This window comes from Leptonotus elevatus, chromosome 3, assembly GCF_054856555.1.
Source record: "Leptonotus elevatus isolate MCC_2025b chromosome 3, RoL_Lele_1.0, whole genome shotgun sequence".
NCBI lineage: Eukaryota > Metazoa > Chordata > Actinopteri > Syngnathiformes > Syngnathidae > Leptonotus > Leptonotus elevatus.
In genome coordinates this window covers 22,056,899-22,084,610 of record NC_141241.1, presented here as the reverse complement: position 1 = coordinate 22,084,610, position 27,712 = coordinate 22,056,899, and the positions used below count along the sequence as shown (strand labels likewise).

Sequence of the window (27,712 nt, the reverse complement as noted above, 5' to 3'; positions counted from 1 at the left end):
TTGAGTGAGTTAATGTGTCTTGTTCTTCTGTCCACAGATTGCCAACACCACCAGCCTGAACCACGTGGTGACAGGACTGAAGCCCAACACGTTGTACGAGTTCTCCGTCATGGTGACCAAAGGCCGGCGCACCAGCACATGGAGCATGACAGCCCAGGGAACCACCTTTGAAACCAGTATGAGTGCTACAAACCTGCATCACAACACAGACAACCTCTCACTGATAGCTAACCATTGATAGCTTCTTGTTTTTTTTTTTCTATTTACTTGGGAAATTGCCCTGCTTGCGAATCGTGAAAATCTGCACTCCCCTGTAGAATATTATTATTGTCTCTAGGCTCTAAAGCACTACTTTACTACTTACTTATGGACAAGGCAATAGATGAAATGAATCTCCTCCCCTCACTTCAACATTGATGCCAACAGATGGCACCAAAGTAGTACCTTAACTCATTCACTCCCAGCCATTTTCACTGAAGCAAACCCCTTCGCTCCTGGCTGTTTTACAGGATTTTGACTGATTGTGCAAGGCCCACAGAATATTGTGTTCTATTGCTATAAAAACATGGAACCTACCAAAAGAAAGATTAGAGTCTCTTCTTATTTATAAAAAAAAAAAAAAAAAAAAAAGTCTATTTGTATCTTTTTCCGTTTTGCAGCAATTAGCATTAGAATATAGCTAAGTTTCATCGATATTCACATTCCTGGTGAAAACACTGACAAAAAGAGCTTGTTGCAACATGGCCCTGGCTTATACTTTGCTGCCACCTGCTGGCCATTTTATGTAATCACTACCGTTGCTTTAGACCGCCTCTTCATGTCAGAAGCTGAATCAAAGCCTTCTGTATGCGCTTCCATAAAAAACAAAACAAAAAAGTATAAATATTTTTGGGGGAGTGAAGAACAAAGAATTTAAAAAAAAAAAACAACTTTTTGGGGTTTGAATGAGTTAATTTGACAGGACTAATACTGTAACATGTATGAGGGTTCTTCTTTTTCCTGCAGTGAATGCATTCTGTCACTTCCCTCTTTAGTTCCAAGCTCCTCCCCTAAAGATGTAACGGTGGTGAGCAAAGAGAACAAACCTCGCACCATCATCATCAACTGGCAGCCTCCCTCTGAAGCCAACGGAAAGATCACAGGTAAGTTTCATAATATTTTCTGAAATATTATATGCGTATATGAATCAAATCGACCTCGCTGCACCTTCCTTTATAGGTTACATCATCTACTACAGCACAGATGTCAACGCGGAGGACCACGACTGGGTTGTTGAACCCGTGGTGGGCAACCGCCTGACTCACCAGATCCAAGATCTTACTCTTGACACGACATACTACTTCAAAATCGAGGCGCGAAACTCAAAGGGCATGGGCCCGACATCTGAGGCTGTGCAGTTTAGGACCCCAAAGAGTGAGTTTATCTAAGCAACTAAATATAACGTGCATAAAGCACACATTGATTGGGGCTGCCAGATTAAATGTATAGAGGTATCATTTTGTAGCTACATAAATGGAGGTCAGAAGTTGCTATATTCTTGCATAATGACGTTTAGCGATTGCAACATTGCTTATGCCCTTGCCTTGCCTGCAGTTGTGTAGATGCGCCCCTGAAAGTACGACATGTGATTTGGGATTTCTACCTACTCAAACAAGAATGTGCTCTAAAATACAATTCTCTGACAGTAACCATTAAAATGTATCTAAACAATCAGAATTGTTTAGTCTTCACTGGAATAAAAATCTGAAAATGTCAAGTCCTGGATGGGTCACAAGATGATATACAGTAACTTGAAAGAGTTTTGCTCAAGTTGTTGAAAATTGTATTTTACTTGTTTGCCAGCTTGCCTTTGCTGTAGTGTACTTCAGTTTTTTTGGTTTTCACTTGTCTCAATTTCAAATTTGACGCCTCCTCACGGACTTCATCTCTTACTCTGTTTCCTTCTCACTTGCCACTCTTTTGAGCTAACCTGTTATTTTTTTACTTTCTTTTTTTCCCCCCTTTCTGCGCTTCTTAAGCTGAGTCCTCTGACAAAATGGCTAATGACCAAGGTAAACTCCCCTCACACTTCATCTTTGTGTGCACACTGCTGACTCTGCTGCTCTTAGCAAAGATTTCCAACTTTTGGGCCGCTTAAAGGCTTTGGCTTTTGCTTATAGCAAGTATCAGATCATAGTATAACCTATTGCCGTACAAGATATGGCAGGACCAGAAGCCATTCATCAATTTAAAGACTTTCTGTCGAGCACATTTTCCCTCGTGAAGCCGCTCTTTGTGTCCACTTACAGCCTCCAATCTTCCATCCAAGCCTGGACCTCCAGGCAACCAACTTCCCCTTGATCCTGGATCAGCAGTTGGTAAGATTTTCCACATTTTCAGCTTTACCAACACAAATTCTAAGTACAGTATGTACGTACATATGGTGTGCAAACTGAAGATATTTGATTCATCTTTAGGCTTGGCCATTCAAATCGCTTTGGGGCCTTACCACTTCAAAGTCACAAATTAAAAATAGTATTTTTTTAGAGCCACTGTAATCACAAGTACTTGAGTTGTTATCGATACCGAATACCAATACCACTAGTATATAAAACTCCCCCCAAAAAACACTGACAATTAAATAAAAAAAAGACCCACATAAATCAATATAGCATGAATCCTTAAAATAGCTTGAATTTAATTAATTCACTGCCATTGACGACTATAGACGTCAAAAATTCATGTGAACTATTTTTATTAGTTTAAAAAAAAATCCATTTCATTTCATTTTTTATGAAAACCTAGAAACAGATATAAAATTATCATGCGTTTAATTACGATTAAACGGCCCTTATTTTTATTTTATTTTTTTAATTAGGCCCGTCAGGCGATTTAAAAAAAAATGTTTGTAATTAATCACATGACTTCACTAGTTAACTAACGATTAATCACAAATTTTGTGGAAAAAAATGTTAAACTAATAGAAATAGTTTAAATAATTTTTTACGTCTATAGCCGTCAATGGCAATGAATGAGTTAATAGTAATTTTCTATTCTAATTTGTAATTTTTAGTTACTGATCGTTGTTGTGAATACCAATACCTTAAAATAAGGCCTGGTATCGGTGCAATACAATACCTGGTATTGGTACTCGCCCATCATTAAGTGATATGTAAATTCAGGGCTCTAAATTAGCACCCGCCAACCGGGTGGTCATTAATATTTACTAGTCAATTTGACTGGTAATGCAAGAGGCATTCGCGTCTGTCTCAATGGCTCAAATGTTCATTGTGAAGGTCCAGAAGGAAGACACGTCGCAACACGCTTCCCGCGGCACCTACACATTTCAGCCGTTAAGACACCTTTATTGTGACGAGTTCCGACAACAACTCAACTGTGCGCAAATGACATTTGCAGAGCTAGTTTTCCGGAAAAGAGCACACGACTGCACAACGTCTTGTAAGCCTTGAAACCAATGAATAAATTGTAACGCAATGCATTGACATACAACAACGGCATTTCCAATATGGGGGGAATAATTTGTTAGATTAATCCGTTTATGAAAAGAGAACGGAGTTACATACCACGGCCCTCACTTGGAACTCATTCGGTTTTGACAACTTTGACAAAAGTGACATTAATCAAAATAACAGTAGAGATTTGCCAGAAAATGGCCGCCATGAGGAGCAATTTGTTGGCAATTCTGGTCCACCAAGAACCATTAACATCGCAACTCCACAAGCAAGCGCCATAAGAGCGATCAAGAAAAGATACCAATAAGCCTTAGCGACACATTTGCCGAGCGTAATTAATAGCGCCAACAATTGTATTTTTCTTATTTCACGAGTGCTACACACGTGAAAAGTGTTCAAGTTGAGGTCTGTCGGGAGCACCGAACGAATTAAGGTGAGAAACAGTGGCCAGTTACCATTTGTATGATGCAAGCCTAGAGATGGCAGTTTTCTGGCGTAAATCAATCATTAAACATGTCTTCAAATGTGTAGAATTATAAAAACAAAAAAAACAAAGCATGTTGAGTTGGAGAAGATGTTTTGAAATGCTCACGCCATCGGAAAAAAAAGAGCAGGCCTTTCACAAACCGTATGGATGTGGGAGTAAGTAAATTGACTTTAATATATGTTTCAGAATCTGTGTATTTAATAAGGCATAACATGCTGCCATAAACACGTTGTTACTTGTTTAGGGGCTTCAGAAAGAAAAACTAATTGGGAAATTTCCACTGGGGAAAAATACGGCTGTTGGAAATTGTGTTTGGCGAGTCACCAGCCATGTTAGGTGGTCCTCAAAAAAGTTCATTTAGAGCCTTGTGTATATTTGTGTTTATAAGTGTTTATTTTCCCCATCAAGCAAATGTAGTCAAATGCCCATCTATTGTCATGTTAGACATAACGTGAACTGTGTTCACGGTTTCCATGTTAAGTGGTCTATAAGTCTATAAGTGGTCTTTTTTGAAGGCAAATCCGGGATGGGAAACAGTGAAAATCACATCCTGGTCATCGTCATCATCATCTCAGTGGGAGCATTCACCATCATCGTGGTGGTTGTGGGGGCCTTCCTGTGTACACGCCGCACCACGTCACACCAAAAAAAGTAAGCAAAAGCCATGACGCATCAACTTGTTATCCTTTTTTTGTTCATAAGCTCTTAAATCTTTGAATTATGAGTTGGCCGCTTCTCCCTGCTGATGTATGGCTCAGCCTCTTACCAATTGTAGTCCCCATGAGGCAACAAGGATTGGATTTACAGAAGGTCTGTTACTTCCATCAAGGTTTCCTGTCGTAATTCTCAAGCAATCATTGTAAAAAAAAAAGAAAAAGATGTCTGATGTAGCCGATGTTGTGGTTGTTTAAGCTCAAATCAGCACACACTTTTAGTATGTCTGTTCTCTGCTGTTTGTAACATCCAACTGATCACATTACAAGGGCGACAGACACGTTCATGGTCTGATGGTCTTCTCCATGACTCTGCCTTGACGTCACACAGGAAGCGGGCGGCCTCCAAGTCGTCCAACGGCTCGCACAAATACAAGAGCAACTCCAAGGACCTGAAACCGCCCGATCTTTGGATCCACCATGAGCGGCTGGAGCTCAAACCAATGGACAAGTCGCCGGAGCCCAACCCGGTCATGACCGAGACGCCCATCCCCCGCACCTCCCAAGACATTACTCCAGCTGAAGGCGGCATAGACAGCAACCCCCACCTGCAGCAGAGACGAAATTCCTACCGTGGTCAGTCTGTGGGGAGAAAAGCAGTTAAATGAATGTTATGGTCACACAATGTGACTCTGGCTTTTGAGTCAGACAGTAGCTGGTGGCTAAACTATTGTTTAGATGCCATTTTTGTTCTCTATAAACAAGATCATTTAACATTACTGGCTCTATTTTCATAGAAAATGCTCGAGCGAAGAAAACCCCCCGGCACATCCCGATTTTTCGTTTTGGAAATTTGGCAGGTTGCGCTGCGCCATGCTCGACATTCCGGAGGACCGAGAACATTTCCTTTTACGCACCTTTAATTGGTGGTAGCTGAAAGTAGACTAAACTTTGCTAGACGAGCTAAAAGCAGGTCTAAGTTGTGGCGCCGGTGGTGTAACGCGAGTTTAGTGAATTTAATCATGGTGCAGGCAGTTTGTGAGCTGGGGGGGGGGGGGGTTTCCTCTTCTTCTAGCTGTTAATCATGCCGCATCTCCTTTTGTGCTGCCGTCCATGTGGCGCAACGTGGTACTACACTGAAGGTGCCTGGTTACTTTAAAAACCCATATAGTTCATTGCTATACAGTTGGGTTGTAAACAGTGAAACGTGATATAATGGTGATTCACTGTACTAATTTCCACTCTAGTTTTGCCCCTTTTGCAGTACACGTTATCTATATCGGGGCCTCGCCATTGTCCTGACCGTGCAGTTACAATTTCCTGTCCCTGCCCTGCCAATGTTCATGTGTTGTAAACACTGCTGGTCAATCATTCGTCATGCAGATTTGTAATTTGTCAGTTGAGGATAACAAAAATAAATAAATAACCACACTTGCTAGTTGCTAACATTAGCTTCCCTTTTTGCTGGGCCTTAGCTCTGAAGTTGCAGTAATTTCCTCTCAACTAAAATGTGTCTCATTACTGTGGCCACAAATTATCAAAGTAAATGCAGCGGCTTCTCCTCCTCCATTGTTGTTAGTGTGTCTAGTTCCATCTCTTGCCTTCAATTAGTGCCTGGTTTACACAGTTGCAAGTAATATTTTTCTGGATGTCTGCGCTCACTGTGTTCCATTTTAAATTCGTTTTATCCTTTTTTGATTGTCTTGCCAGTCATGCATGCTTTTCATACACGTCATGTTCACACTATCTTGCATCAAAAAGTGTTCAGTTAATCAAATGACCATCTCACAATATATTTTTACAATTTGGGGGGGGGGGCATTTAAAAGGTCCCCTGGTTTAAAATGGATTGATCTTTAAAAAGGGCAGAGTAGCAGCTCTCTCTGATGGGCTGGTTTCCACCATACTTTTTAGGCCATGAATCAGAGGACAGCATGTCGACCCTTGCAGGCCGGCGGGGGATGAGGCCTAAAATGATGATGCCTTTTGATTCACAGCCACCTCAGCGTAAGTGTGTGTAACCATCGGTGTGTCTGATGAGTGAGCTTGTCATTGTTTACAGCGAGTGAAAATGTGGGAGCAGCACGATGCCGTGCCGTGATTAATTTATTGTTGATGATTTTGTTCTTGACAGAGTATGAAAGTGTGTGTTTGTGTATGTACCTCCACATCCTTCATCATCAGCCCTCTCTCACGCTAAACCTCCATGTCCATTTGAATCCACAGCTGTAATTAGCGCTCATCCCATCCATTCCCTCGATAACCATCAGCACCATTATCACATGGGCAGCCTGGCATCGCCCACGCGCAGCTACCTCTACCACCAAGGCAGCGGGCACCCCCGCCCGCATGCCTGCAGCCCCATCTCCCATCTAGACAGGGTGGACTCCACAGGTGAGACACTGCCCCATGCTGGTCAGTGGAGGAATTACAAGATAGGACAAAACAGTCATGTCATGTTTCCATTTTCATATACAGTATGTATCTTCTGTAGTTACATTGTTCTCTGCTTCGCCTGTTTTACTGGTTTCTACCACGGACATCATTCAATTAAGTCTGCCATCAAAGTTACAATTAAATGTGCTTCGACTTGTAGCAGCAGCTGTTGCTGCACAACATGAGCGGTTTTTAGAGTGGAGATGATTTGGACCAAGGGAAGTGACGGTAGTGGGGAACAACATATGGCCACTTTTGAGCAGCCAGATGTGCATTTTTGTAGCTGTTTTTTTTTAGTTAAGCTTCTTTCTTCTTTTTTTAATCGGTTCAAAAAGTAAAAATTCTGACATTCATTGAAAATAGAATATGTAAAATACACATAATCAGTTCTTTACAGGGCTGCTTCTTTTAGCAGAAATTGTGGCAAATATAAATGCCAATTTAATTAGCTAACATGTCACTGCAAGGCTGCATCCTGTGAAATTGATATCAGATGATTTGTAATTTGAGGACAGAAATGTACACCAATAGTGCATTCTGTTTTTGTTTTCTTGCAAATTGTACCCTGTTTATAACTACTACACTACTTACAGAAAGTTAGGCACGCATTTGACTTTTATCTAACATTTTGATAAACATCTGTGTAGTGTTTTAGTACATTTTGCACCACATGCTTTTCTCTAACATGAATTTGAACATCAAAATTCACATGGTTTTGATCCATGAATTCATTTTCAAGGATCTCGATTTCTAGCCTTTGTGCAACTCTTGCACAGGGTTCCCGCGGGGTCTTAAAAAGTCTAAAAAATTCAGAAACTTAAATTTTAGGCCTTGCATTTCTGTAAAAACACCCATGTTTTCATCCCAGGTCTGAAATTTAATTTACCCAAGTATTAAATTCTTATATCCCTTCCGTCCATTCCGAGAACTGTCTGTAGAAAAGAAAAAGAAAAATGCCTTTTGCGTTGTCGTTTTTCCTGTCTGCGTGCGGGAAACGTCCACACTAAAAGCAAACGGGTACTTTTGAGGGGGTGCGTTTGTATTGTAGTCAATATAGTTCGGGCGGGCGGTTAGTTCGTGGCGGTTAGCATAGCATCTAGCTTGTTGCATTCGGGTCACGGCAGATAAAACCCTTGGATCCCCGCTAATAGTTTAAATCGGGTGGGGGTCGCCGTCTGTGTTTGTAGCGGACATTGAGTTTGATGATCTGTGCAGCATTCTCAGTAATTAGTCAGGTATTTGTCTTTATTCGTTTTATTAACTACTTTGATTCGAAGTTAGCACGTGACGCTATCATTTTGCGGCTCTCTTCTTCGGCGGTCTATGCAGTACGTCATTACGTGGGTGCAACCCAGTGTGCTATCAAGTGTTCAGACGTAGACACTACAGTTTGTGTGGAAACCGGTTAAATGGGAGCTACTTTAGGCACGCTGTTGTATTGAATTTGAATTATTTGTACTTGCCTTGGGGGGGAAAACTTGTACAACCACATATTTTGAATGTGACTTTTATGGCCACTAGATATTTTACTTTTATTTATGTATTTAGTTTTAAAGATTACTTTTATTGTGTATTGTACAGGGTGTCTGGACACGGGTAAAAAATATAAATGGCCCTAGAAATTTGATCAATAAATGTGAGAAAATCAACACTTTTAATGTATAACATACAATGTTTTAGAGTTATGTTTTACTAATTGTGAATTACTTTATCTCTTATTAGGAATCTTTACTTATTTTTTCTCTTATTACAGCTATCTTTTTTTTTTTTGCCAAGTGGTGTCGTGCTTGCAATGATGAAGTGACGAGTTCTGGTGTTGTGCTGTGTTGTCGTCATCCTCAAAAACGGAATGTTTGTTCAATCATTGACATTGCATTATCAAAGAAAGCAGGCGATTTTCAACACTTGAGATTGGTGAATCATTTATACAATAAATAAATAAAAAAAAAATACACACATGTGGGGATGATGAATAGTATTGATTTGAAAAATGTTAAATTGACCCAATTCTGATGTGAGTTATTGGCCCAAGGCTAGCGATATACAGGGCTAGTGCTGGGTCTGGCATGGCCACCACCCGAAAAGGCGTAACATAGAACCCTGCATTAGCTAAAGCATTATTTAGCCCAGTGTCGGCCACTTGATTTTAATGTTGAAACTTTTTCTCTTTTTTTTCCTGAGAAGAGTTTTGCCATAGTGGAAGTGGCTGCGATAAGTAAAGCCTTTCTCCGGTGTGTGCAAATGAAGCACCCGTGTACACTCCGGCAGTGAAACGCTAGTGAGTAAAGCGTGGCGAAACACTCCCTTCACTTTTAGTGTGAATGTAGCATTATAATTAGGTGGCTCGGTGTGTCCATTACCGCGTACCGTACCTTTCAAGTTTTTGTTTCCACCGAGTTTATGCAGTTAGTCAGAAAATAGTGTAAATAGGACAAAGTGTTTCTGTAAAGTGGATAAATGTCAGTTAAACAAGAATTGGCTTAAAAGAGTTTTCCAGCTGGTTGGAAGAGGTAGCAGGTGATAGGAACTCGGCTCGGTGCTAACTATGCAAAAAATAATAAAGTTGGGGACTTCACACGCGAAACCCAGAAAGCACCAGCTTGCTATGACTTGAAGTTGGTCTAAAAATTTTCTCTGCTGATGCTGATGACATTCCGTGTCGCTCTATTGTCAGCTTATGGACAACTTCCTGTTTAAAGTTTCTCAACAAGCCGAGGTCCTGTTCATCAATTGTCGACTTGGACACATGATTGCAATATGTGAAACAGCATGATGAAGAGGACTCTTATAAATCAATTAGAACTGAACAAAATGTATTGTTAAATTTATGGCAAGGTTATTTTAGTTTACAAGAACTAACGTAATAACTAAAGCTAAAATTAAAAAAACTTTTTCGTTAACGAATTAAAATAAAAACGAAAATGCTTTTTAAAAAATGAAAACTGACTGATACTACATTTTATGTTTACAAAACTAACTAAAACTAACTATAATTATAGCGAAAATGTCCTTCGTTTTAGTCTTTGGTAATTACTGTAATACATGAGCATTTGGGGTTGATTTTTAATGTGATTTTAAGTAGATTTATTTTGATATTAACCTGGATCAGGACGTTTGACAGTGTGTCACTCAGAAGTGATGTCATCTAGCAGCAGCCAATAGAGAAACACGTTCAAATGACGTCGTTCCCTCCTAGCCGACAATTTGCATGCTTGACATTTGGCTCCATGACTCGGCCCGCCTGCTTTTTCATTTAACTCAGCCGAAATGCAACGCTTGGTAAGAAATGAGTTACTTCTTTAATTTTACCATAGTGTTTATTTTAAATATTGCACACAAGTGATACACTGTTTTTTTTTAAACAAAAACTAATACTGAAACTAAAACTAAACCAAAACGAAGCTTTTTTTAAATAAAAATTAACAGAACCGCCGTGAAAACTAATTGAAGCTAACTAAATTTAAAAAACAAAACTCAAAACGGGAAAAAAAGCAAACTAGAATGAACAATTATAAGACTATAATAACCCTGATTAATGGATGAAATGCTTTGAATTGCTATGAAGCTCTTTTTTTGAAAACAGCAATTTATGCAAAAAGTACTGAGCATTTTAAAAGTTTAGAGAAGGTCAAATTATGTTCATTTGTTAAGATTGGCTTCATCCTGAAATTGAAAGCTGCTTTATGTAACAATTTGCCCCAAAATGTCTTTACAGTAGCCTTTTTATTGGACTATTAATGACTGAAACTTCTAATTGTGAAGCTGAAGCATTCCCACATATGTTATTGTGATCTTTATTCTCCACGCTATTTTCCCATGAAACTCCCACGTAATACTTCCGATTTACACCTTTCAACTTGCTTCAAAAATTCTCGCCTCCCGGATTATATATATTCTGATTCCACATTACTTACACTTTTCAAAACATCAACTTTTCCCCATTCATTTTCAATGGCCCCGCTTTCCACGGCCACTTCCATACAGACAACTGATCATCATTACCAGTTGTCTGATACTGCTCGGTGGCGCAGTTGGTAAAGTTGGTTAAAAAAAAATGTCTCGTAACCAGGCGGTTGCAGCTTCGAATCCCACATTGCAAACATATCCATGGCCGTTATGCTAAGTGATATCATGTATAACGACTGACAATTTCTCTGAAGATTGCGGCTCAAGTTTTCTTTTTATTCTTTTGGCATTTAACTACAATTAAAAATGTGTCATTTTCACAGAATGTATCTTTCAATTTACTTCATAAGCATTCAAATCTTAGCATTCAACAAATAGCATTCAGCTTTTAAGCAATCCCACTCAATTTCTGCAGAAATTGCACTTTGTCTATTTAGTAGATTGACATCCTAACTGTTCACAATGTTCACTCCTGCAATAGTTTTCAGTTTGCGGATGTGGCACCATGTGCGCATTGTGTTTATGAAGAAGGGAGTGTGCAGTTTCATTTTTCGGTCACAGGTGGCAGTAGAGATTAAAAATGTCAATTTTCTGCGTTCCGCAATTTTAACTTGAAAGCCAAATATGACGAGCTTTTTTGCTACCTTATCACATGACTGTAGGTCAGTGCTTCTCAATTATTCTGTGTTAGGCGATGAACCAATAAATACCATGCAGTGTGCCAGACTTTGGACACCCCTGAACATGTTTAAATTCTGAACGTAGGCAATGATGAGAGGAGAAAAAGTGCTTCCTCATGGGTGTCTCCTCACCTTCCTCTCCTGTCCTCCAGAGTCGGTGAGGAACACGCCTTGTGCGGAGCCTCTTCCCCCAGCCGCCTCGTCCTCGCAGGCCTCCTGCCCCTCTGAGATCTTGGCGGACCCCGAGGGCAGCTACCACGGCTCCACCACCACTGAGGAGGAGTCGTGCTACACCAGCAACCTGCCGCCCCTGCGCTCGGCCCACCCGCACGCCCACGCTCACCCTCTGAAGAGCTTCGCCGTGCCTGCCATCCCAGCTACCAGTCACCCTTGCTTTGACTCTCCTGCGCTGCCCAGCACCCCCCTGCTAGCCCAGACTGGTGAGCAACACCTGCTGGTATTCTCATAGTGTCTTGTCATGCAAACGCGGCAACGAGAGTCGAACCCAGAACCTCAGAGCTTTAAGGCAGGCATGATAGCCAATAGGTTAAAGCAAACATTTTTTTTATTTTTTAAGTCACTGCATCCAGTAGATACAGACCTTGAGCAAATTTTTTTCTGAACTTGGTGCTGAAGAATTATCCTCTTTGGTGTCTTCATCTGATGCAGGGCCCCCCACACACCCCCATGTTGTTAAAACAGCCTCCATTGGGACTCTCGGAAGGACTCGAACGCCAATGATAGTCAACGCCCCCGACGTCCCAGAGACCAGCAAGATGCTGGAGGATGTAGACAGCGTGAGTATTGTGGTGACCTGTAAAGCCCTTTTCACACTGCACTTGCTCATTGTGAACAAGTCGGTTTCCAGCGTGACCATATTTGGAAGCGCTGACGTAGTAGCCTACCAAGAATTAAAAACAGAGGTCTTTCTGCTGGTTCGACTGCACCTCAACAAGATACATCGTACGTTGTTACAAAAGAAAATCCTGACTTTGCTCATTTTAAGGAGAACATGAGCAGCAGAGAAAAATAAATGACTTGGCAGGTACCTGGAGACGGACATTGTTTTTCATTTTAAAGACAAAAAGGGTTTCTTTACATTTCCAGAACCTCACAACTTTCAAGCAGACATGCAAATAGTGCTGCTTCTATCCGATATTTTTAGAAATGATTAACTCATTCACTCCCAGCCATTTTCACTGAAGCAACCCTCTTCGCTCCCGGCTGTTTTTATTGGATTTTGACTGATTTTGCAAGGTCCACAGAATATTGTGTTCTATTGCTATAAAAACATGGAACCTACCAAAAGAAAGATTTTAGTCTCTTCTTTCATTAGGAAAAAAAGTATATTTGTATCTGTTCCCGTTTTGCCGCAATTACCATTAGAATATATTTAAGTTTCATCATTATTCACAATTCCGGTTGAAAACACTGAAGAAAATAATTTGTTGCAACATGGCCCTGGTTGAGCTCTTATTCTCTGCTGGCCATTTTTGGAATCACTACCATTGCTTTAAGCAACCTCTTCAAGTCAGAGGCTGCATCAAAGCTTTCTGTATGCTCTAGCATAAAAGAAAACATTTTAAAAAACAAACGTTTTTGGGACCATGGCAATATTTGAAATAGAACATTTTTTGGAGCAAATTAGTTAATTTATTGATTATGCGCTCAATTAATCGATTAATTGGATCCAGTTTAGTTTTGGATTAATGTGTATTGCAAAAGAATTACTAGTAAAGGTAAACAAACCCTTTCTGTCTTTAAAAATAAAAACAATGACTGAATTAGAAGACAACAATTTTAACCAGGAACCTAAATAGTTTAATCATGCAGTTATTTGTTAAAAAAAAAAAAAAAAAAAAAAAAGATCATATAAAAAAACAATTTAAGTCCCCCAAATACAACACAAAATCACTCCACCTGCCCCTCCCCAATGGGAGGCGCTTGTTTGACATCATGCCGCACAGCAACATTTCATTCCGTGGTCTCTGCTGCTCACCACATAAGCAATGAATGTGTTTGGCCTGCTAAGTGCAGTGTGGAAAGGGCCTACCACTGCAGACAACTCTCATGCTGCTCAAAACAGAATTGTTGTAAATGACCAAACATGGATGTGCTAAAAATGTAGCTTTCACACTATCCTTCCGAATCCATGTCAGGTTTTCTTTGGGCACTGGATTGTATAACGAGCTCCAGATGTACTTTGATTTTAACCACGTTTTCTGTTTCCTCTTTCTCTCTTTATTCTTCTTTAACGTCATTCTCACCCTCTGTTGGCTGTACTTTATGAATCCATTTACTTTTTCTTTTTCTTTTCTTTTTTATGGCTGATTAATACAAAACCCACAATTGGAATGTCTTTCTGCTTCTTTGCTTTGCTTTCATCTGCTGTCCCTTTCTGCTCATGTCACTTCCAATGCTGCAGTCCCATTGACCCATCACCGCCCCCCCCCCCCCCAGCTCGCCTCACCCCACCCATTTGACTCCCCCATGTCCTCAGTGAAAGGTCCCTGACTGACCCTCTCCTCTTCTCCACCCCCCCTTCCCCTCCTCCAGGTGCTTGCCTCCCTGCCCCCGTGCCCCTCCCCCGCCCCTCGCAGTAACCCTGTTCCTCTCCCTCAGAGCTACGAACCAGACGAGCTGACTGAGGAGATGGCCCACTTGGAGGGTCTCATGAAGGACCTCAACGCCATCACTACAGCACCATGAGCATCCACACACGCACGCACACACACACACACACACACACACATTACTCACTATACAGATAAACCATTCATACAGGAGGAAAGTAAATTAAAAAACAACATAAACCTTTGGGAGCAAGTGGCCCATGGACACAAAATGACTTCTGTGCCCCCCAGAAAAAAAAACTTCGTCCTACAAAGAAAGAAAAAAAACAACTTCTAGGAACTTTTTCCGGCTCACCTTTCCCAGTCTCAGGAAGGAGATGGCCATTGGTGTGAGACGCTTCATGTTTTTATGAAGAAGCATTCTCGGAGACAATGAACTCGGTCAAACGATTGTGATCTTACTTCCTCTGCAAAAATACAAACATGTTTTGTTTGTTTGTTGGGTGCCACATGACGATGCACGTCTTTGTCGAAAAGTCCAACAACATGCTGGTATTGATGTTGGTCCGCGCGATCTCTGTGTTTCTTTGGTGCATTTTGTGTATCTATTGGGCCGTTTTTGGTGAAGTGAACTTTGGAAATCCGCCTTCGTTACAAGCCAACGTTATTCCGACATATAGTCATTTATGTTTGTATCCCCTCGTACCATGATTTTGTATTGCTTTCTACCTTATTGTATTCTTCATTTTTTACATACATATCCTTATAAACATGTACATATGTTATTTTTATTTCGAAAACTGTCACAAAGGACTTGTAACATTTGTCAAGTTTTCTTTCCAGCGGGGTCTCCCTTCTAAAAGCCTTACCGCCGTGTTTGCAGGTCAGAAGGTAAAGGTGACTCGGACTCAGGGTGCTGCCCCCAAGCCCCTTCCCTCCCTGGCGCACACCCTTACATTGCAACAATCGCCTACAACAGACCAGTTGTCTTTTTTACAAAATGTGTGTGTGCGTGCGTGCATACATGTTGACTACTTCCTGGTGGCCCCACAAGAGCAACATTGTGATTCTATTACACCTCACATATTTTGGCCTTTAGAATGGAACTCCCACTGAGTTAATGCTCATCTTCATTTTTGTATGAAGACCAACAACAAAAAGCCTGATGTCAAGTCTAGTTTCCCCATCATCCTGTTACCCAAAGAAATTCATGGTAGTCATTTACGATCTCAACTTTTGTGATGTTTCTCACAAATATCCATCATCATGAATGTCATGATTAATGGAAGAGATTTTAACAATGGATACAAACTTCTTCTTTTTTTTTTGTTGAGTCGGGGGGGGGGGGGGGGGTAATGTATGACTGAAAACAAAAAAGAGGGACATTACTAAAAAGAACAAGAAAAAAGGGCCAGACTCCATTTGGGAAATAACCTATTAAGTTGTTAACAATTGAACCTGTATTGCACTTTTTCACGGTTTTTGGAAAGTAAATTTCTTACATATCTTGTGTTTTAAATATCAAATGCTGTTTGTGTAATGTAGTGTCCTATAGGTAAAGCAGCAGGCAGCTGGTCTTGTTTTTTTGTTAATTTTTTCCCCATTGTTGTTTGTTTTTCTTGCTCCAGAGATGATATGAATTTGAGCGGCCGAGTGTTAACTTTTCAGCTCATGATGAGGAATTATGTTGTTGTTTGTTCGTGTACAGAGCTTTCTTTGCTTTCTGTAGGAAAACTGAAAATCAATGGCATTTTAAGAAAACGATGAAAAACATGCCTGGGGGGGAAAAAAAAAGGTGTTTGTTTGTTTGTTTTTTTATTATTGGTGTATACAAACTATTATGAATACTAACAAAATAAACGTTTCACTTGTTTTATTTCATCACAAATACCCAAGATGGCCAAGCAGGCAACAACTTGTGTACAGTTGTAGCACTGGCCATACCATTAGGTACACTTTTACAGTACAATTGGTTTGCAGTCAACGTGAAAATAATAATAAATGATGACAATTCTGAGTGCTTACGACTGATAGGAACCATTGAAAATAGAACTTTCAATTTAAAAAGTATGTATTCTGATTTCTGAAGTAATGATTCCTTCTCGATTGACTGTAAAATCTGGACCAGTTAGCAAGCAACATGTGTAGGCTATATACTGGTTAATGGCATTTTCTAAATGCCCAGTAGAAAAACATTTAATTGTTCTTCTTGTAAAAACATAAGTAACAAAATGTTGCAATTAAGTGATATTGGATGATATGGGGTAGATTTCACGGACTTCCGGGTTTCACGCATCAGCGTCGTTTCCGGCCTCTGATGGCCTCGTTCCAACACTCGCACCCCCACCCCTGCGCGCCCCAACCGCGCGGTAGGTAAATTATTCGGACAACTGAGACCGACACACTACACACTCGCAACGGAAACGAAGCGGATGTGTGAAAACCATGAAGTCGGAAGTCCCGCCTTCTCCGTGGCGTATGCCCCATTCTTTGGCACGCCTGGTGTTCTCTCAAGGCATGCTAATGTGCCGCAGGCTAGTGCTGTTTCATTGCTTTAGTGTGCAGGTGCACAAGAATGTTCCTGACACGATAGTGTGGGCTCTGTCTGGTCAGGCAATTTGGAGTTCAAATAAGAGAGCAGTTAAGGAAAAGCGGTCTTCCATGCATGTTAAGTCATTCAACTTGTAAGTGCCTTTGGATGTCATAACAGCTGCTGCTGGCGTCAGGTAAGTGAAAAGCTGATGATATGAATGTTAGATGTGGAGAAGTGGGCATGATTTCTTTTTTTTTTTGTACTTTCAGATTGTTATTAATATAAAGTTGAAGGATACAACAATCCGATAATATTCTTCATCACCTAATACAGCATTTTAATTCAATGAGCTTATAGGTGAAACTATTTTGTGTGTTCCCATGGGCTATCACAATTCCACTCACATAAGTCTACTCTGTACATGTAGACATTTTGAAAATGCTACGACACTGATACCACTTAACCGACCTGACCTATACCTTCCAATTAGGAGCCATGTCAGCGGCATGGAGCTACTTTAAAGGTAAACAAAGATGACAACAGTTAGTTGGCTGCAAATTATGCTTTGCAAAATGGATCATGAACTCCGGGTGACAATAGAGATGGCCATCACACATGCTGCAGTGGCAGGCTGCCAGTCGTGCGCATTTCTTGAGCCTCATCGCACACGCCTTGGAAATGCGGCGGAGGCGGCCAAGTGGGCAATGTGTGGTGGCGTGGCACATCCGCATCCATGCTCGCCCAAACCATCCTCTACCCTGTGGGTTTCCTGATTGATTACAGTCTACAGTAAGTAGACACGCTGGGAACGAGTCATTTAATTAATGTTTTCTTCGATTGCTCCGCAGTTACATGGATAAATGGCAATATTAGAGCTCATGAAAGTCTTCATTAAAAAAAAAACTTGCCACACAACCCACACTTTAAAACCTATGCCATTTTCAAGAAAGTTTGTTTTTGATCAATATTTGATAACAACAAAACAGTTTAATCACAGCTGTCGAACAGTTACAAAAAAAAGTGTTTAGTTTCTTGCTAGAAACACTTTGTTTTTGCATTAGGTTAGTGGATATTGTATATATATGCATTGATAAATGTATTATAAAATATGTTTAAAAGACATATATTTTAGCATAGCATTTTTGTCATGAATCTGGTCAGGAAGTGTGTGGCCTCGGAGTAGCACTGATGAAACATTGTGACCCCCTCCGTCATTTAAGTTGCAAAAATTGTTGAACAGCAAACCAAAAACTAATTTCGTGCATTTGATCCACCTAAAACTCCAACTCACTCAAAATTTCAATATTATTCAAGTACTATGTTCGTCCTGCATATTATTCCACACCCATGTCTCCTATCTAGTGGCATATTCACCCATAATAATAATAATAGTAATAACAATAATGTGTCATTATGACCAGCAGAAGGCGCTCCAACCACTTGTCACGTTCCTCTCGCCTTCCTCGTCTGTGACGTCATCGACACTCACAGCAAGGAAAATGGCGTCCGACTCGTCTCGTAATCCTCCTCCTTTCCCTGCAAACGACGAGCCAGGAGAAGGATTGTCTGACTTGGCAGATGGAGATAGCGACGAGGGAGAAGATATTTTCGTTAGCAATGTAAATTCGCGTGTGCTTTTCTATCCGTAATCCTCAGTCATTAATAACTGGATGGAGCTGTCTTGGCTAGCTGGAAGTCAGCCTCTTGCTCAACTGACTTGTCTAATTTTTGGTATCCAAAATAATGTGTCTGCTAGCTTGCCGTGTGTGGTAATTGTGGGCTAACTTCTAGTTATATGACGCTGTAAATGTAATCACAAATCCAAGCCAGGAGCGAGTCAACAACTGATGTTCACCTGTGACAGCCTCAAATGAACTTTGCATACGTGGGCTCCAACTCTTTCAACTTTGACATTGATGTTTTGAATTGGCTTTGCTTTTGTGCAGAGTAAGTCCGTGAGTCGTGGAGTGTCTCAGCCCGACCGAGGAGGCGAGCTCCCCGCCGGTGCCGGTGCCGGTGCCGGTGCCGGTGATGCGAGCAGCCGCACCAGCACCCAGTCCAACGGAGTCCACTCGGACGAGGACAACGATCTGTTTGCCGGTAAGACCTTCGTAAGGAAGCGGGTGGTACTTGTGATTTTAATTGTCTTGTAAAAAAAAAAAAGGTAGCAAAACACAAAAAAGGACATTACAGATAGACTTAAAGGGACATTTCACGAAGCATGACCGTTACGAGGCTTACGCAGTTACATTATGTAAGTATGCTACTTTGTCTTTACATAGCACTTCACAGAAAGGACTCACAAAGAGCTTTCCGTAGTTGGAAATACAGTCCTACGCACAAGCATTTCAGAAAAGGGATGGAACAGTGAAGTGCGGTGAGATTTGTGACTGATGAGACACTTCATACTGCTCTGTAGTCAATATAAAAATATGAACCCAAAATAGAAAATTATCCTATCATTTTGATTGTATTTGATAAAAGGTCAATTTTTTTTTAAATAATGTTTTTCCCTTTGTAGCTAATATGTTATGTATAACATGTAATGTACTTTCTTGCCGCCACCGTGCACTTTCAGTCGCCTTTCTGGCCAATCAGAAAGACGAAAGCTGTCCAAATTGGTTGGCCGCCTCCACTATAGGTCTAATTTGTTGGCCTCATGACAAAACGTCCAGCGTCCCTCACGCGTGGCCTTCGAGTCTCGCTAGCCTTTAACTTTGGCCTTCGTTTCCATGGAGACTGGCCCTGAGCGAAGGCTGCTTCATAGCACATTTTCATCGCCTACATCGCTTTGTTCTTTTTCTCTGCCACACTTTTTTTGCTGACTCGTGCGTGAACGGCAATAACATTGGAGTATGTTTGCTGCTGATTGGTTGTTTGTGAAGATTCACGAATGAGTGACAGACACATTTGGACACGCGCATGAGCTGAGCTCAATTTAACTGACGGCATGTCCAAATTTGCCACGGTTTAATGTGCTCCACGGGGGCGACAGCCCCCTCGCAAAGTATTGGAACAGCAAAGTCAATTATTTTGGTTTTGTTGTGTACTGAAGGCATTTGGGTTTCAGATCAAAAGATGAATATGACACAAAAGTTCAGAATCTGTAAAAAAAACAAAAAAACAAGATCGAGAACAATTTTTTTTTTAAGCCACCCACTTTTTAAGTGAGCAAAAATATTGGAATTAACATTAATTAATATTAATAATTAATAGTTTTTATTTCTTTATATTGCTTAATATTTGGTGACCTTGCAATAACTGCATTAAGCATGTGATCGATTGAATTCACCAGCCTTCATTTTGAAATGATTTTTGTTTCTGGGGTTGTCTCCCCTCCTTTTCTTTTTTAGGAGGTATAAAATGCATGCTCTATTGGGTGACGGTTCTGTGATTAACTTGGTCAGTCTAAGACAGGGGTGGCCAAGTTTGGTCCTCGAGAGCCACTATCCAGCCTGTTTTCCATGTTTCTCTCCACTAAGACACCTGATTCATGATCAGGATCATTATCAGGCTTCTGCAAAGCTTGATGATGAGCGGTTCATTAGATTCAGCTGGAGGGAGACATGGAAAACAGGCTGGATAGGGGCTCTCGAGGACCGAACTTGGCCACCCCTGGTCTAAGAAAACAGAAAATCCACACCCCTGTGATGAAATTTCACGCAGACCCTAATTCCAGTAGTTATTTACATAATTGGTTGAATTGCTTCCACCGCAACAAAACAATCAAGCATATTCAAACAGTCTAGCCTGAGGCGCTAAAAAAAAAGTATTGAAATGCACCAGCCAGTTGAATGAAAGCAGATGAACTCCACCCTTCTGATTCTTGTTGAGTAATAATTTGAACATGTCCGCACGTGAAAAGATCCTACCGAAATGCAGGTGTATGGAAGTACAAATTTGACAGTCGGCAAAGTGATTACATTCACTGTCCAGTGTCTACCAGTCTTGCTATGGTGCAGATGAAGTCAGTAGTGCTATATTTTCCATAAACTGCCTTTTTTTTTGTTATTCATTCGTCCGTTCATTATCACAGTCTCTCTCTGGTTAACCTGCATAGCTAAGGAGTTCCATTGCAAGTATTTGGCCTTAAGAAAAATGGTAATGCTAAGTTTTGACTGCCCGGGTGGTGTTAATTTTATCCCACTTAGGGCTTTTGTTTACATCAATAATTAATGATTTTTATTTTTTACTATTCAAAATAAGGACCTGGAGAAAAAAGGCTGAAATTTAGGCATTTTGTTTTAACATATAACCTTTAATAATAGGTAACACAACTATGAAAAAATTAAACAAACTGGTCAGTATAAATATTTTATTTTTAATTGATTTTATTAAAGATAAAATTAAAAACAATGAAAGGTGATTACTGGTAGTGAAACTAAGTGTCAATGAATGTACACTTTTTTTTGTGACGGGACAAAGCAGAATCGTGTGCACCTAACTTTTGTGACGTAATATCTGGTCAAAACGTGCGTATCCGGTCTTGTTAGTCTTTATTCGCAAAACCTGTTTCCATAGCCAAAATTTGCATTTTCCTTTTTTCGATACGCTTCAAAATCCACCCCTTCTAAGCGTAAAAACTTTTTTTTGTGCAAATTTTGGCCATTTCCATTCAGTTTTATTTTCACATTTCTTGAAAATTCAAATAAAAATGGGTGGATGGAAACCTAACTATTGTTGCCGTTTGTTCAAGGAAGGAGTCACGTGTGTGTTTTTGGACGACACCTTTTGTATGATTCCCTTTCTTTGTGCAGACGCCCAACTCGGCACAGACAAACCTGGCAGCTCTGCCCAAAAAGAACTCTGCAGCTCTTCTGGCTCACGTCCCATCTCCTCGTTTTCTACGAGCACTGCCGCCATGCCAGCCACCTCCTTGGAACAGGTACAGGCCTCAGCCCTGCAGGAGTGGACACTATTAATTGACCACATGCCTTCCCAGTGCGTCTCCACACTTATGACGGCAAATGTAATTTGAGAGCTGGAAAGTGATGTGCTGTCACCAATTGCAGCTGGAGGAGGAAGAGGACAATGACACCTTTGATATGGATGTGGCTGTCACCAACCCTGAGAAAGTCGGTCAGTGTCTTTGAAGTCTCTCTGCATGCCTTTTTATGCGTGTGAAATGGTGAATTATCAGCAAATCTTTGTTTTTCTGCATCCATTTTGTTCTCCCAGGTGATGGCATGAATGCATATGTGGCCTACAGAGTCTCCATGAGGGTTTGTAGTCCTGCATGAGTACATTGATGGCTCGTAGTGTGTGTTAAGTCTTGATTGACGTATCCTCATGTGGCCCGCCAGACCTCCATGCCCATGTTTAAAAATAAGACCTTCTCTGTGAGAAGACGCTTCAGTGACTTCCTGGGACTTTATGAGAAGCTGTCAGTCAAACAGTCGCTTCATGGATGCATCATTCCACTGCCGCCAGAGAAAAGTGTTGTAGGTGGGTCCCACCGAATACTTGCTGATTATGTTGAAATGCGTATTAATCACATCGCTGTTAGTTCTTCTTTCTTGTGCTGGTTCTTAAAACGATTCAACATGTCTGCCCATAGTGTAGAAAGGATTAAATCAAGGTATTTGCTTTTTATTGGGCAAGTCAAGTCAAAAATGTGTTTGCGGAATGTGAATTAGGGCGCGGCCATTTTGGCTCAGTTGACGACCAATCGCGGCTTACCTGTCCTTTGGGGTTGTGATGTTCATTAGCTGATTCCTTTGGCACTATGATGTCATTTTCAGCTAGTGGCAAAATGGCTGTCCCCCCGAAATGGATTTTGAAAAAACAGCGCTGCTTAATTTATATTTCCACATACACAATCTTAATCAGAATGTTGTGTTTAGGCTAGTGCGCTTACATGGAACATATAATTGTAAATATAATTTTTGACCTGGCTTCCCTCTTAACTCATTCACTCCCAGCCATTGTTTTATTGGATTTTGACTGATTTTGCAAGGACTGCAGAATATTGTGTTTGATTGCTATGAAAACATGGAAACCACCAAAACAAAGATTAGAGTCTCTTCTTTTGTCAGGAAAAAAAAGTTTTTTTGTATCTGTTTCCGTTTTGCAGCAATTAGCATTAGAATATAGCTAAATTTCATCATTATTCAAAAACTTGTTGAAAACAATGGGGAAAAGAGCTTGTGGCAACATTCCCTGTCCGATCTCTTATACTCTGCTGCCACCTGCTGGCCTTTTTTTTTATAATAACTACCATTTTTTTAAGCGACCTCTTCAGGTCAGAAGCTGCGTCAAAGCCATCATGTTCTAGCATTAAAAATGCATAAATACGTATTTGGTAGTGAAGGACAAAGTATTAAAAAAAAAGAAGTTTTTATACATTTTTGGGTTTGAATGAGTTAAACACAGCTATTAGCCCAGAGCAGCTTATGTAAACAAAATGACTGGTGTGATTAGCCATGTTCCATACATTGAGTGAGAATTCCATTGACAGGAATGACCAAAGTGAAAGTGGGGATGGACGATCCATCATCAGTGGAATTTGTGGAGAGACGGAGAGCCGCGCTGGAGAGGCAAGAAACGGCCACACGCACTATTTTTATTTATTAGTATTTGTATATTTGTATACAGTATTGGTTGTGGTGTGTGAGCTTTCAAGACCTTGTTAGTTGTTTCACACCGCTGTATTCTCTTTTTGCAGGTATCTGCAGAGAGTTGTGACTCACCCATTGCTGATACAAGATCCTGATGTGCGAGAATTCTTCGAAAAAGAAGATGTGAGGATTGTTTGACAGTCGCTATTTTTCTTTTGGAATGATGGACTTTGAATCAAAATGGCGAATGTGTTTGCAGTTACCCAGAGCATCAAACACACAGACGCTGAGTGGAGCCGGCTTTCTGAAAATGATCAATAAGGCGTCGGAAGCTGTCAACAAGATGACCATCAAGATGAATGAATCTGACACTGTAAGGGCATGTAGATGTAATGTAATTGGTCAAAAATAAATCAAATATACACATATATACAGTACAGTTTTATTTTGGTTTTGAGACTTGTGTTCCTTCTTTTCAGTGGTTTGAGGACAAGTTGCAGGAGGTAGAGAACGAGGAGCAGCAGTTAAGGAAGCTCCATGCTGTGGTAGACTCGTTGGTCAATCACAGGAAGGGTGAGCCACATCTGTTGACCCTTTTGATGAATTCCCGACAAAAAATGCAGAGTTGACTTGTTTTTTTAAGATGTTCCACATAAGTCTTGTGAGAATGACACCCTGTTGTCACCCACCACCACCAGAGCTATGCGGAAACACGGCAGTATTTGCCAAAAGTATGGCCATGCTGGGGAACTCTGAAGACAACACGGCTCTGTCCCGGGCCCTGTCCCAGCTGGCAGAGGTCGAGGACAAGATGGAGCAGCTGCACCATGAGCAAGCTTCCAGTGACTTCTTCATCTTCGCCGAGGTGCTGGCGGACTACATCCGTTTGCTGGGTGCTGTGCGGGTAAGACAACCGCGCAATCCATCAGTACTTTGCCTTAGATTCAGGAAGCAAATCCAAAGCTAATTTATAAGGTTCGAGGATAACTCAATTAGTCAAGTATTGAAAATGAAGTAGGTGTTTTTTTCCCCCAACATTTGTCACATAATTGTGTACTCTGTTGCTAACAAGGTCTATGGCGTTTAATGCTGTCACTATCAATTATTGTTAGAATTGATTTTATAGTCTATTGATGATCCCAAAACAATTATTGTTGTTCTTTTAGTATTTTTAGTAATAAAAACCAACAAAACATCAGTTCAGCAATATCAATGAGAGGAATCGAGGTTATGCTCACCAACCATTTTGAAACAAATTCAGTCACTGGTTTGTTCATAGTTTCCCAACGTCAAAAGAAAATGTTTGCAAATGTCTTATTTTTGATTAAATACTAAAGATAATTAGTCTACTCTGATGAAGGACTGTAGAAATCAGAGAGTAATTACTGTTGAGGTACTGAAATTGGAGGATTTGGACAATTTCAATGTAAACAATTGCTCTAAACAATTACTCAATTATTAAAATAGTTGCTGATTAATTTGATAATTGATTACTTGTTGATTGATTAATTGTGACTGCTTTAAAAGAGTTTTTAAAAACCTGTTCCTGGTTTTCATACAAGTCAGTACAGGCGAGGCATTTGGTGTCGCCTTTTGTCAAGCACTCGCCTTATTTCCCCAGGGCTGCTTTGCCCAGCGTATGCGGGCGTGGCAGCGATGGCAGGAGGCTTCCAGCGCACTCCAGAAGAAGAGAGAGCTGGAGGCCAAGCTGCTGTGGGCCAACAAGCCGGACAAACTGCAGCAGGCCAAGGAGGAGATCACTGAGGTGCGCACGCGCAAATAGTGTCATCATGCATTCGTTCGGCAACTTTGCAAAATTGTGTTCTAAAGTGAACAGGACATGCACATCTCGCTTGATTGTGTTCATATCACATGCAGTGAGTTGATGGTATGTTGTTGGTGTGTGCGCAGTGGGAGGCCAAAGTGACTCAGCACGAGAGAGATTTTGACCGAATTGGCATGACGGTGCGCAAGGAGGTTCTCAGGTTTGAGGTAAGTGACTGCGTCATGGACCTCAAAATTGAAATGGCATTATTTTGCTGTAGCAAAAAAAAACCCAAAAAACATGAACATTCCTACACTTTGAATTTTAGAAAGAAAAAACCAAGGACTGGAAGACGCAGATTGTCAAATATTTGGAGTCAATGCTTCAGTCTCAGCAAAGGGTAATAACATCAGTCATTAGTGTTGACTTTGGTGGTAGTTGGCAGTTGCGCATTTACATCTTGTCATTCTTCTCATCCTATTTCTGTTGCAGCTTATCAAGTTTTGGGAAGCTTTCCTTCCCGAAGCCAAGGCAATAGCTTAACGAACGAGGATGGACACTTTTTACACGCCATCTGCCTTTTCTGAACACTTGACCTCTTCCACGAAGTGAGAGGACTATTTTGAAACACGAAGACGACTTCCATCCGTTTGCGCCTGTCTTCGCAAATCTTGTACAGTTATTTGATATTGATGTGCTGCGTAAATACTTGTTTGTATTCCCAACTTTAAAATGCAATGAATGAGATTCAGGAAAGGTTAGCCAGGCCATAGTATTTGTAAAAAAAAGAAAAGAAAAGAAAAAAAGTCTCACTAAGGGGAGGGGAGGCATGTACAATGTATTTGTTACTGGTTGAATCCGTGTAAATGTTTCCACTGAGGTACCGACCTAGTAACACTGTTGTTCATAGTTTACATTTAAGGTCAAATGAATGAGACATTCCAGCTTATTCATGGATGGCTGCCAGATAATTTTGGTGCAATTTAAACATTGCGCGGGTAGGAAAGCATCTTTTTCATTAATATGCCACTATTATTGACAGGGATTGTAACTAAAATTCCAAACGCGATGTTACTGCGTATTACATATGAGAGCATTTAAATGTTACAATAATAACAGGGTGACAAGCTTGTCAGAGTAGTTACAGTGAGAGAATTGGCAAGTTTGTAAGGAACTTCAACTTGGTTGGTATTATGATGAAGTCAAGATCTTGATATCAATCATCAAAATATGCAATCTGTACAATGAATCTTCCAACCGCCATTGATTGATATTAGTCAGAAAACCTTTTTTTTTTTGGTCAAAACATGGTATCATTACATTAAAGTTAGACTGACTGTGATTGTTTTTGCAACTTTTTCTGTTAATTTTTTCATATTTCCATAAGAATGTGCTTTACTTTTGTAACCACTAGCGCACGTGTTCTTGGAAATGTTATACAGGTGGTTGATTCGAAAAATAAAACTTTTGGTTACGTTTTGAGCGCTGTAGAATTTTTTTTTTTATTGTCTAATTCTCACGGTGGATGATTTTTAAAATTGTAGGTAGGTATACTTTGTATGTCAAGTAGGTCCAAGCATCAAACGTTCACTGCGCATTTAAGCTAACCGGTAAACAACAGACAAGCTAATAAACCAGTTATTATATTCATTTTCTTATGCCTATTTAGGGTCAGGTCACAGGGGCAGCAACTTACGTAGAGAAGACCAGACTTTCCTCTCTCCAGCCACTTCATCTAGGTCTTCCAAGTGGATCCAGCCTCGAGAGACAGGGCCACTAAGCAGAGTCGAATGTTACGCCACCTTTCCTTAACCTTTGTTGGAATACGTCATGGGGTCAAGGAGAGATGAAGGAAACGGGAAAGGACGGCACTATGAACATTTCATAAGAATTTGGCTCCACTTTTCTTAACCAACATCACGTGATGGCGAGTATTGCTGACAAATCTCCAGCTTGTCGACTGAACTGCAAAATATTTGCTTAATGATACAATTAAATATATTTGAAAATCATTCACTTATTCCACCTATGTAAAGTGTTTACAAGGTATAAGAAATTAAAATAAAATTGAAAAGGAAGGATGGCGACTTCAAAACATCACCAATCATTTGTTATTTATGATTAATAATGACAGTTATTTCATAAAATATATATTTTCTTATCCATTGTCCTGTTGTTGTTTTTTTTTGGGTGCTCCATGGCTTCTTGCCTGGGGCAAGGGGTCTGGAAACGCCAGGTCAGGGAATGTTGCTTTAAATGCCCAGTGAACACCTTTGGTAAATAGACAGTACCGTACTGTCTATTTCAGACCACCCTGTAAATTCTGAGATTTGATATAGGCTACAAGCCTGAGTAATGTGTTTTCTGAATTCGGGTTATATTGCGATGACCCTATTTCATTTGCGTGGCAATTATTAGCCACGTGACCTCGAAAAGTAGGCGCAAAGTGGTTTACAGTTTAGTTTTTGAACAAAATAAGATAAGCCTGCCACGTGAGTTGAACCTTAACGTCGGGGCGACTCATTTCGTCACGCCTCCTCCACCTCCACTCACTATCACTAATAACATACAGTTGTCATTTATTAAACAGCTACAATAAATCCGTGCTATGGAGGAAGGTACAGGATGCTACAGCTTTTACACCTTGCTCTCCAAGTAAATGAACCCGTCT

At 40.5% G+C, this 27,712-nt stretch overlaps 2 protein-coding genes across 11 annotated transcripts in view; both read left to right on the top strand.

Annotated features, from left to right (window-relative positions):
• Window positions 1-15,535, top strand: part of neo1a (neogenin 1a) — a 166,146-nt gene extending 150,611 nt beyond the window's left edge. For 3 of the 10 annotated variants that reach the window (XM_086071400.1, XM_086071399.1, XM_086071394.1), the window contains exons 18-29: window positions 38-176; window positions 1,035-1,142; window positions 1,219-1,413; window positions 2,019-2,051; window positions 2,289-2,357; window positions 4,455-4,590; window positions 4,984-5,228; window positions 6,506-6,598; window positions 6,818-6,985; window positions 11,766-12,053; window positions 12,283-12,410; window positions 14,236-15,534. In XM_086071400.1, the coding sequence (XP_085927526.1) occupies window positions 38-176; window positions 1,035-1,142; window positions 1,219-1,413; window positions 2,019-2,051; window positions 2,289-2,357; window positions 4,455-4,590; window positions 4,984-5,228; window positions 6,506-6,598; window positions 6,818-6,985; window positions 11,766-12,053; window positions 12,283-12,410; window positions 14,236-14,322 (1,689 nt within the window). In that variant the 3' untranslated portion in view covers window positions 14,323-15,534. Of the gene's footprint in view, window positions 1-37; window positions 177-1,034; window positions 1,143-1,218; window positions 1,414-2,018; window positions 2,052-2,288; window positions 2,358-4,454; window positions 4,591-4,983; window positions 5,229-6,505; window positions 6,599-6,817; window positions 6,986-11,765; window positions 12,054-12,282; window positions 12,411-14,169 lie in introns of all 10 variants that reach the window. The other 7 variants (XM_086071392.1, XM_086071389.1, XM_086071395.1 and 4 more) reach the window with 5 other exon arrangements.
• Window positions 15,536-16,674: 1,139 nt separating this feature from the next.
• LOC147177444 (sorting nexin-1-like) lies at window positions 16,675-26,523 on the top strand. The gene is made up of 16 exons (XM_086072052.1): window positions 16,675-16,912; window positions 18,144-18,338; window positions 18,666-18,819; window positions 21,477-21,604; window positions 21,732-21,798; window positions 21,898-21,941; window positions 22,023-22,164; window positions 23,177-23,255; window positions 23,384-23,459; window positions 23,536-23,649; window positions 23,756-23,849; window positions 23,975-24,180; window positions 24,898-25,041; window positions 25,188-25,268; window positions 25,370-25,441; window positions 25,534-26,523. Exons 2-16 carry the CDS (start codon window positions 18,219-18,221, stop codon window positions 25,582-25,584), a joined length of 1,572 nt encoding a protein of 523 aa, XP_085928178.1. The 5' UTR covers window positions 16,675-16,912; window positions 18,144-18,218; the 3' UTR covers window positions 25,585-26,523.
• The last annotated feature ends 1,189 nt before the right edge of the window (window positions 26,524-27,712 follow it).

Excerpts from the sequence above, each read along its gene's own strand:
- LOC147177444 (XM_086072052.1), top strand. The coding sequence starts at position 18,219 with ATGGCGTCCGACTCGTCTCGTAATCCTCCTCCTTTCCCTGCAAACGAC. Across the intron at positions 23,650-23,755 it reads AGATGAATGAATCTGACACT|TGGTTTGAGGACAAGTTGCA; the intron begins GTAAGGGCATGT and ends CCTTCTTTTCAG. Across the intron at positions 25,269-25,369 it reads AGGAGGTTCTCAGGTTTGAG|AAAGAAAAAACCAAGGACTG; the intron begins GTAAGTGACTGC and ends TTTGAATTTTAG.